This window comes from Sinocyclocheilus grahami, unplaced genomic scaffold (genome assembly GCF_001515645.1).
Source record: "Sinocyclocheilus grahami isolate Dianchi unplaced genomic scaffold, SAMN03320097.WGS_v1.1 scaffold36.1, whole genome shotgun sequence".
Taxonomy (NCBI): Eukaryota; Metazoa; Chordata; class Actinopteri; order Cypriniformes; family Cyprinidae; genus Sinocyclocheilus; species Sinocyclocheilus grahami.
Window position 1 is genome coordinate 4,387,260 of NW_015505215.1, and position 11,711 is coordinate 4,398,970.

Below are 11,711 nucleotides of genomic sequence, written 5' to 3' on the forward strand. Positions count from 1 at the left end.
GTGAGGGCAAACGAACACGTGGATGACTGTGACAGACTGCGGGTTGCTGTTGGTTTCTAACCGAGAAAAACTCAAATCAAAAACTCAGTCTATCTATTTGTATTTTTGTGACTCAACAGTTAAAGTGTAGCACTGGCTAAAAGAGTACCAGAACGCATTTCTTACGTGGGCTATTTTGACAATCATTAAATTACTTTTACATTTACATTGACTTTTGATTGTCTGAAATAAAACATTTAAATGACGAGGAATATATATTAAATAATTGATAAACTAAGCCGAAATAAATAATACTAAGCAGAATCAAGAGAAAAAGTATACACAGAAAAAGGGAAGGAAATATATATAGCCTACTAATATCTGCTTATATAAATGCTTAGCCTATATCCCATGCAAACAAAAAGAGGAAAATCTAAAACTTAAATAAATTACTTTTCTCCCAGTATGTTGTAAAATAATGCACACAGTATCGTCGTATACTGCCTATTCTGTATGAGCAAAAAAGACACCTGTGTTGATTAAAAAAGCCACAGCGGAAGAACAAGAAATTGATACGCGCGCGCACACACATACTCATACACACATACACAGAAGTAATGATGCACCTGTATGGCATGAGCTGGCGTCCGCCTTGAGGCAGACGTTACAGACATCTGCTGAGGATATGGAGGAAAGAAAAGAAAGAGAGAGAGAGAGAGAGAGAGAGAGAGAGAGAGAGAGGGAGGGGGTGAAAAAGAAAGAAGAAAAGGAGATCCTACTGTACACATTAGCCGCGCGCAGTGCCGCGCAGCATTTGATGTGCACGCGAGACCTGAGCAGCACAACTAAATCCATCACTCTACCGGCGGTGCGGCTTTATAATGCATTCAGCTCGACGACAGTCCTCGAAGAAAGAGACAATGAACCGATTCAATACATTAGAGAAAAATAACGACAGGAAGATGTACATTTACTCGAAAGCAGCTATCGTAAAAGAGGCTGTATGTTTTATAACGTTTATCTTGCGGACCTTCGTAGTTTGTCTCTGTGTGAGGTAAGAGGACGGAGTTATTTGTGTAAGGAACAAATAAAAATTACTTTAAGAAGGCAGTGGGTGAGGGTATAGCAACGGGAGGCCGGAGAGAAAGACAGCCGCTAACGACCCCATCAGAACCCGCGCGCATTCATCGTGCGCCGGGGACCATCAGGGTCAGCGAGCGCTGTGATAGATCTCGCTGCTGAAATTTCAGTTGAGCCTACAACACAGTGAACGTTATGCATCGAATACCAATTGGACTGAAATACTCCAGCTGAGTCTAAAGCACAGCGAATGTAATGTCTCATTCGAATTCAATTGAAAACAATTAATACACACACACACCCCAGATAACAAGCCTAGGGTTAATATGAAAAATATAAATGTTAAGCTATATAAAAAGAAACAATAAAGGGGGGGGGGGTATATTTACGCACACTGACTTGAACAACACCAAAGGGAGTTCAATTTAATTTATTGTTTAGAACTATTGAAACTGCTGAACACATCTTTTAAAAGAACACATAAGCCAAAAGGGTGGTTATTATGTTAACCCTAGGAAATGTTATCAAAGAAAAAAGAAAAACTGTGGAATTACGTACATACTGTGATATTCTCTGATAAGCAACAGAAGCTGGAGCATTCATGTGCACATATATATGAACTTATATCTCATTAATAACCAAAATGCAAAAGTGTACCTCTATCCCAAAGGTACTTTGAATGCTGGAGACACTTGTTAAATCTAATGCATGTACTGTCAACTCATTCGCACCCCGTCACATCACCGCTCAATATAGAAACTGGATGTTCTGGTATTACAGACGCCTCTTTAAGCACACACACACACACACACAGAGAGAGAGATAGAGCTACTGACCCTAATCTTGGAGACTTCTCGAACCACAGCTCTCTCTACTGGATGTTCTGGTATTACAGACGCCTCTTTAAGCACACACACACACACACACACACAGAGAGATAGAGCTACTGACCCTAATCTTGGAGACTTCTCGAACCACAGCTCTCTCTCACACACACACACACACACACCAAAGCTTGTGTTATTAACTTAAAGCAGCTGTGGCAGCAAACCGCTCAAGTATGCACCCTAATAATTAACAGAAAATCATGGGGCTTTACTAGAATAGATACTAACAAACAACTTATTTTGTCAAAGAAAACTGGATGTCTGAAGGAGCGCGAAACAAAGAAGGCAATCCAGCTATAAAGTAACAGTATATTCATTTAATCATCAGAAATAAATATATAGAACAAATATAAATTACAGTGTCCTACAATAATACTCTCAGTTGTGGTATTTTATTTTCTTATACTGTTTGCACTGCTTTAAACTAGAAACAACCAGCCTTTCGCAGCTCATGTCAGAGTTTATGCAAGTAAACTGTTCAATAAATCGCATCCGTAGCAATTGCTTATTTCCAAAAAATACCTTAATTTCCTAATAAAATTAAGTATATGTAATTACACGTCAATGCGCTGCTGTGGAGTTAAGCAATTTTAATATGCTAAAAGTATGTTTTAAAGGCACTGGTTTATCGACAAAACAAACATATCACTTACCTGAATGTGGAGGCATCGGGCTCATGTCAGAGTTTATGCAAGTAAACTGTTCAATAAATCGCATCCGTAGCAATTGCTTATTTCCAAAAAATACCTTAATTTCCTAATAAAATTAAGTATATGTAATTACACGTCAATGCGCTGCTGTGGAGTTAAGCAATTTTAATATGCTAAAAGTATGTTTTAAAGGCACTGGTTTATCGACAGGGGAAAACAAACATATCACTTACCTGAATGTGGAGGCATCGTTATGTGTGAGGGGTAATATTTCCCAGGCTGAAAGTGACCGGGATGCTGCACAGTCGTGTGCCCGGCAGGAGTGATCCTCGAGGCGCCTCTGTGAACCAGCGCGCCTCGCTCTGCCAGAAGGTGCGGCGGAGGAGCGAAATCCCGGCCTTCCATCCCGATAAAAAACCGATAAATCCGAAATCCAGAACGGGAAACCACAAGAACCGACCCGAACGCCACCCAGATGTTATAATCCCGTTAAGAGTTTCGCCTAGGTCTTGCATTCAGCACAGTTTTGGCTCTGAGGGCCAAAAAAGTAGGCTATGTCCCAGTCATGTTTTCTGCAACACAAAAATCATAAAATGTAGTTTAAATTACAAGCCAGTTACAGCAGTGAGTGATGCAAATCCACAAGATCGTATCATGTTAGTATATCCTTCAGATGTGTAATGGTAATCCTTCATTGAAAACACCAAGAGTGTACGTCCATTTCTGCGACTGCTGCCTAAACAAATTCTCCGCTCGTCTCTCTCATCTCACCACAATTGAGCGAGCTTGCAGCACACCTCCACTTTTACACAGAGGACCCACTGCAGGCTATACACCATTCACAGAGAGATGCCAGGATCAATACATTTTTACAGTATCCACCTCAAGCCTATATGGAAAACCAAGGAAATTTTAAGCAAAAAAAGGGGGGGGGGGGGGGGGCAAAAAAGAAAAACAAAGTTTTCTTGTTCTAAACGGCGGGCGCTTTATTTGAGCTTTCCTGTCTCGCAACGAGTTCAGTGTGAGGCACGACCACATGGTTACTTATGCAGCCTAGAGTACCATTTTTTTAAATTACTTCAAACAAAGGAAGAAACGCAATTCACAACATGTGAGTTTCCACCCTGCTTTAAGATGAGGAAATGCAAGCTTTTATGCAGATATGACAAATTATAAGTTGCCATCATGAATTGATGTAGCTACTGTGGGACAGCCGGTATGTCTTCAAGTGTATAAAAACCTAACTGAACAAAACTAAACATGCAATTGAACATCTCACCAGCCAAACATAGCCTAAATGAACCCCAAATCAAGAAAAAACATGAAATCTCTCCATTTCTTTATTTTTTTTAACCAATTTGTGAATTATACAGTATCACTGAATTTTAAGCACCTCACTGGATGTTAGGTTTAAGGGGGTAAGAAACAAAGCACCAGTCAAATTAACAATTTTAACCCGGAACACATCAGGATGGTAAATAATCAGTTGAAACTCAAACTGTGGTGCAATGGCAAAGGAAGGGTTAAAAAGCTGGGCCTCGTTCTGAAAATTGTTTGATTGGTTGGCGTGTTGCCAGAGCGCTGTCAATCATAGAATGTAAACAAGGCTCTGATTGGCTGCTGTCCAGTCCGCGCTGGGCTGCCTGAAAAAAGCAATTACTGGCCTTGCGGTTTCAAGGCGGCCCAGAGCTGGATGATGAAAGGAGATAAGCAGGGGCGGTTTCAAGGCCTCCCCTAGGCGAACCTCGTTGGCCCCAAAGCTAAAGGAGAGTCAAGAGTGACTTAATCAAAGGGAATGCGTTAAAAAGGGGGGAAATGACAAGTTGTATTAAATTTAAAGTATAGATTCTCGGATTAATATCGCTTAATTCAACAGCAACATGATCATTCTAATACATGGAATCAAATAGACTAAAACAGGAGAAGGCTGGAAATGAAGGCAAAAGCGACCAAGTGCGTATTGAGGATTCTTTACGATGAAATGCAAAAACTTCACACTGACTGCACTTCTAATTTTGACGGGATATTTAATAACAGTAAGTAGTAAATGGCCGTAAAATATAAACTAACAATTACACTCCAATACGGAAACTGTTACGCCGTTCTTTTTTCGGCTACAAATGAGTGAAAAACTAGAAGATGACTATTAACAGAATGTATTCAATTATTCTAGTAGTTGTTTATATTATAATGTTTATATTAAAATGCATTATTATGAAATTATAAAATATGTTATTGTTTTTTCCCCCTTTTAATCATTAAACATATGAAATAACAAAAACGGTTTGTTTTGTCTTTGTTCTTATATGGTTTTCTATGCTATTTTCCTTTCTTCATTATCTCTTTTAACCCATGAAACTTCATCCAGGAAAACCGTCTGCACACCACCATCACACAAACCTAAGGGCAACTTCAGCTAGGCCACTGAAAGAACTGTAATTTCATGAACATGTACAAGCTACAAGCTTTTGTTATCAGCACCATCCCATTGTAACAGCACGAAAAATATATATATTGGATGTTGATAATTATACTTTTTTTGATATTTGCTTAAGAAAACACATGTAGCCTAATGAATAGTATAATACAGAGAACACTGTTATATTAGATACCATATATTGAAAAAGGCTTCTCCTTATATGAATATTTTACATTTAGGTCTACATAGTTTAATCTACATATGCCTAAACATTTTAGATAAAAACTGGGCTGAAAAAAAAACTACATAATAACAGGGACTTTACATTTAAATTAAGTGATAAGACATTCCACAAGGTGGAACCAATTAATAATCAACAGTTAAATAAATCATTCCATTAATGTTTAAACTGTTTATGATCCTATAGGCTTGAGGCTTGTTTTAAAGGAAATATAAAGACAAATAAAGAGAGAAATAAGGCCAGTCCTCAAAGTAAAATACCACTGTAAATCAGATTCAACCAGAAATTTGGCCTCAGAAGTATGAAATCAAGTATGCAAACGACTCATAAGAAGAATCTCTTAATATGACAAAGTACCCAGTCATTGTGTTAACCAACTTTACAGTATTTGTTACAGTGAGTGTGATATGCCCTACCGTCGACCCTCCTGTCCAAAAAAATAAAATAAATGCTGTAAAAAAAAGCAATAACACTGGGGCAATAAAGGATTCTGTTCTGCAATATACAAAGAGGCGCAGCGCTTTAAGCAGATATCGGCACTTAATTTATTTAGTGACAAGAAAGACCCTTTTATTGTTGGGTTTTTATTGGCTCCTTTTCGCAACTTGAAAGGTGGGGGTGGGGTGCATTTTAGTGGTGTACGGATAACACACACACACACACACACACAAGAAGCCCATGCAAACACACATTAACGCACAAGCAATGCACTCTTCTTCTCGCATACAGGCTCGTCTAAATATGCAAAAAAACATATACCTGAACACAAACTCGGTGACTTTTTTAAAATCTCTCTCTCTCTCACACACACACACACACAATCTCCTTCTCTCCCCACGCGCTCACTTACACACATTCTGTTTTTTTTTTCTTTCACTCACGCACACACAAACAGACACACACTGTCCATGTGCCAGCGCGAGCTGCCCTACTGTGGGACGCGGGGATAATTAATGCGGAGTGACTGATTGCTCTCGAAACAGACCAGTCCCGCGAACGGCATTGTCCGTGATCAATGAAGCGTCTCTGATTGACACTTTCCCTCCATCTTCCAGCCACGTTCAAACTACCGGAACGGGGCGTTTGTCACCAGCGTATAGGCCAAGGGTGCGCAGAGATCCAGTTATTGTCGGGCCTAAGTTGCACACCAGTTTTAGATAGTGCGAGATCGCCCTGGTCTGCCATGGGCAACAGAACGATCCAGACAGGACGCCTGAATTCAGAGCCCACTCTGATGCAAATGTTTAAACGGTGCTTACATGCGACTACACGTCCATGTAGGTTAGGGGATTTTATGTAGCCTACGCGTCCGTTGGATGAATCATTGTGACAATGCAATCCGTAGTTGGTGATGAGAATGGAGCATGTTCAGTCAAGACGTACATTTTGCTCACGGCCCAGGAAAACGGCCAGAGATGTCTACTCGAAAGATTGCACGGGAAACACGGTTTTAAAATATAATCAACATTATTTTATTGAAGTCCACAATTCATGACTTACTGTGGTAGCTAGTTGTTAATAATATTGTATAATTTAACATGAACGCGTAGTGTAAAATTACACATTCATGTTAAATGATACAATAACATACAATTATTTTATTCCTCAACAGGACTTGAAAACAAATAACTTGAAAAGATTTTTAATTTGAGTCTATACTCTGGCGTTATAAACCCACTACATAATTGAAATTAGGTTGATTGGTATTTGCTGACCTCTCCTCTCCTTTATATTATTAATAAGTTAGGCTACTGCATTTGATATCCAAGTGAAATATCTTTGGACCTACTTTTGAACATTTTGCCACTATTAGAATTGCGAAATTCTTGTGAAATTACTTGGCCTCTGGTAAGTGTCAGGCAATAGGGACGCGTACACACACAGCTTGTACAAACGGTTTAGAAGGCCCGTGTCTGCAGTACTGGTAGGCCTATGTGTATCTGGAATAAAAAACTTGCATGTAAAACACTGACATTATAAATAAGCATTTATACGCATAAGAATATTTAGATGTGTTGTGTTGATGACCAGAACTTTACCAGCAAGAGCAGCGAGTTCTTAAAATCATAGCGCTGCCGAAACATATTGCACAGATCATTGTAGGAGTTATTTGAGGAGTCATGATACAGTTGACACCGAAGTCAAAACTCTACCTGAAACGATGAAGATACGTTAAATGTAGTCAGAGGTTGGAAACCCCAACCTTAACCCTATAAACCGAATACTAGGCTTAGGTGGTATAGGCCTGTGGGGTAGATTGTGAATGATAGAAAAACAACTCCCAATAAGGGTGGATACTGACTAGCTGCCCTTTATAAATTCCAGGGAATGGTGTTATCGATAGAAAAAGCCCATCTGTGTCCAATTAAGGGAAGTACTGGTTCACCCCCCATAAATGGCACAAACCTACCTCATTGCGACCCGTTTTATTGTAAAAGCTAGAAGTCAAAATATAGAGAGGTAAATACATGTAACAAAATACAAAAATAAAAATAAAAACACTTAAACAACGTTGCTTTAAAACGAAAACGACTCAAGAAACTTTCTGCTATAACCGTCTTAAGACAACAAAAGCGCAAAACAGCGCAGATGAACGGGAAATAAATATCTATGCCATTGTTACGCACCAATTCTTGACTGACCCATTTATAATGAACAAGAAACTGACGACTGCCACCCCATAGAGCTTCATTAATACGATTGTCTTCTAAACACCTCAGTTTAAATTCTATGATAATTCGTAAAATGTCTCCTTTAAGCCTATCTCTCAAATTTAACGCGACTTAAGAAATTGAATATTAATCGGATGAGTGGTCTAATTAGTAGAATATTGGTGAATAAAATTATTAATACCTATTTCAAGTAATCTTCACATTGTACCGTTGTCCAAGATGCAAGTTAGAAAACTGTAATAGGTATTCACATACAGGGGACTGACTGCGAGCTGATATATTGCTCTCTGCTGCCATAAATCTAAAACGAAGTAGTACAACCATAATTAAATACATTATATGAAATCTTGCGAAAGCTGTAGTCACATGGTGCAGTATATATCTACACCGCTTGTATTATCCTTAGAAATTGAGTCTATATGTAAATATTCAAATAAATCCTTAAGGTTATGGCTCAGGCTCAGCCACGGGATTGTCAGTGGCCCACTCGGGTTTGACATGGGACACGGTCTTGTCTTGATCCGAGTGTAGCCTACGATGTATGTAGAGTATAGGCCTATATGCTTGTATCACAGCCTGGTGGGTGTCAAATCTTCACAGTTCCTCTCACAGGTATGTATTCAATGTGTTACACGTTGTTATCAATCAGCGACACAAGTAGGCTACATCGACGTCTCAGTGTCCCTCCTTGAGAGCCCAGGCCCTTGATGCATGCTGATTTATTATAAGAACAAAAATAAGTAATTCCGAGTTTAATTTGGTTGTATAGACAAATGTATAGTATTACATTTCACAAATGGCTCAATCCAAACAGACTGAAATAATATAAAACCATCCAGCATCACTGCATGTTTCCTTCAGCAGCAACAATGTTTTGACCTTGTGACCCAGTAGCGTTGGTGAGCAAAGCAAGAACACAAATGACTAAATTCGAATGAATGAATGACTTAATGACTGAACTATTATGGTAGAGAAGAACACGTTGCTTTTAAAAGTATACATATTTGGCATACATACGAAAACCAGGAAAAAAAGTTTAAATAAAATATATTTAATTTATCATAATTTCTACCTGTTAGAAAAATCTATATTTTTTGTTAAGCAAAGGGTTTGAGAGTGCAGCACGAACAATGAAAAAGTCAGAACAATTAAATAGGCTCTGGCCTACAGAATGGCGTGTTATAAAACAGTGATACAATCTTCCGAGATATAACTCATTAGTATCTTCATAAAATTCCCATATCAAATGTAGGCCTATATACAAGTACGAAGTAACCTTCGAATTCAAACCCAGTGTAAAACCGTTTTTAGAAATAGGCTGAACTTATCAAAAAAGCTATAAAAGTCACGGACCGCTAAATAGTTCTTGTTCGATCGGTGCATCTAACATGAAGAGTGTATTTGTAACCTTGTAAAAAGCCGTAAATAATTTTGACAACCCATATACCCTCTTTATAATGACACAAACAAACATGTATTCCACGTTCTTCTAAATACTTCTGCAAAAGTCCTGATGGCTGCGATAAATCACAATCAGATGAGTAGAAAACACCTACCTATAAAAATGGAAGTCCATCCGGATAGGAAATATTTTTTGAATAAGGATTGACTGATTTATGCAAAAAATAGGTAAATGCACCAGTGATCTGGATTCAGATCTTTGATAAAAAGCCTTCTGAAGTGTTCCTTCCTTGTGCAGAGCCACCTAACACATCTTAACAGCCTTTGGAAAAACAAATAGAGGCTATTTAATTTATCCCGACTACTTAATCATAGTCTAGTCCGGTAAACGTCTTTAAAGCTTAAACGGTATTTAAAAGACCACTTGAATGGTTTCTGGTTGTTGAAGATCTGTCTGAAGGTACGGAGCAAATCTGTCCGAATAGAGCCAACTGCCTCCTCGAGCCTCTATAATCACAAATTTATGGCTGGATGACGCGTCCTCTTCTTCCACAATGGAGCTCAGTGACATTAAACAGAAAATTGATGGAGAGCCGAACGAAATTTAATCTGCTGTCATATCCAGACCATTGCATTTTGCCTCATTTAATTAGGGGAGAGGGCACGTGCCTCTTGAGCATACCCAACTCCTTTACACACCTTGAACTATTCTACTTTTTTTTGCATGTTTGCACTGAACAGGATCTTGGAAAAGACTGGGGGAAAGCGACCCGTTTCCTCCGCTTCGTATAGTCTCTGGACACACTTAATCAGATCTTCTCCTCCATATTGTACTTCTCGCGTGGTCTGCAAAAAGAACCTACGTTAATCGAACTAAAGTGAAGACTGCATGCGGTAACTCCAGGACATTTAAAGACCTCGCGGAGAAACCACGAGCCAATCGCGACCGTGCGAAATTCGAAGACATCGTACTGAATATTGTTATTCGGATTTTCAAACGGATTTTAACCGTTGTTTCTCAAACTACATTTGTGTTTTGTAAAAGAACACACTGTGTCGATACAACACATACGATAAATCCAACGTGTCTGCTAAGAGAAGATATGTAAAGTTAGAGGTGGTAAGCTCAGAAACACCACAAACACACATTCGCTTCAATATGTTGTTTACTTGAAGAACTACAGATTTACCTTGAGGAAACACAGGCAATCCATTACAAAATACATATGCTGTCCTGAAAGAAAAGCAATGCCCGACTCTTACAAACAAGGTATTTACATCCAGGCTATTTGCCTTGAAAGCGAGGCGTATTTCCCACTCATCCTCGGAGCAAAAATGTGCCCCCTCCCCCCCACCTTTAAGGTCACCGCCCCGGGAATGATGACGTCAGACAATTAACCCTTTCAGTCCCGAGAGCACTGCTCGAGTGAGACCTTTACAGCGATGCAGCCAAAGCTGTGCCTTTACACATAGCCTATATTGATGTAATGGACTTGCAGTTAAAAGACAAACTTTTAAACCTGGATTACAACTATGGTTTAAAGGTGCATTCAAAACTAAACAAGTTTTACACAAAGAAAAATAAAAACTTTTGAGAATAGCATTATGTGGTGAATAATAAGGGACGTATAGGGAGTCTGCGCCTCCTAAAAATGTATTTAAAATTAATTTAACAGCAAAAGTGATAGTTAACTTTATCTATGTACATAAGCATATACAAAATATTTTATCTTCCACATACAGTAACCTGTAAGTGTTTTCATCTTGCAATAATATTAAAGAAGGCTGACAGAATGAAGAGCAATCAGAGTGGATATACTAATAATATTAGTTGCTTCTGTCCAAAATGAATCCAGAAAAGGCTAAAGGGATATTAAATTACATTTGTGCTTGGGGAGATTATAATCTGTGAGACTACTGTAATATCAAAACTATTTTTTTATTTATTTAAAGGGTATATCATATAGGAGAGCAACTGTCAGCAAATATTAAATAAATAAATGAATAAAACATGATGCAATCTTTTATTGCTTTGATTTAAATATTAGCCTCCCTGAAAAGTTTATAAATCCCTTTTAGCCCATAGAAATGATAGACACCCAGTCAAACTTTCTCATGAACTTATTACGTTTGTGGAAGAGCAGAAAGGTGCTGAACATAATATTTTTACTCATTACGGTTGTCATATCATATTTATCAGACATGAACATTCAGTGAGCAGACCTACCCCAAATGACAAACAAATCAGAGACTATCTAGCATGCTTACGTGTGCACACCCATAATTATCAGTCAAAGTGTATTTAAACAGTTATGCATCTGGGCTCAACAGCAAGCTGACAGAACAGACACCACAGCACATCTACATATACTGCACATACCA

At 38.5% G+C, this 11,711-nt stretch overlaps 1 protein-coding gene across 4 annotated transcripts in view; it reads right to left on the reverse strand.

Moving 5' to 3' along the window:
* Positions 1–9,632, reverse strand: part of LOC107581601 (BAH and coiled-coil domain-containing protein 1-like) — a 118,160-nt gene extending 108,528 nt beyond the window's left edge. For all 4 annotated transcript variants that reach the window (XM_016267232.1, XM_016267231.1, XM_016267230.1 and 1 more), the window contains exons 1-2: positions 9,485–9,632; positions 2,830–3,168 (exon numbers count right to left, since the gene is read on the reverse strand). In XM_016267232.1, coding sequence (XP_016122718.1) covers positions 2,830–3,001 — 172 coding nt within the window. In that variant the 5' untranslated portion in view covers positions 3,002–3,168; positions 9,485–9,632. The remainder of the gene's footprint in view (positions 1–2,829; positions 3,169–9,484) is intronic.
* Positions 9,633–11,711: the final 2,079 nt, after the last annotated feature.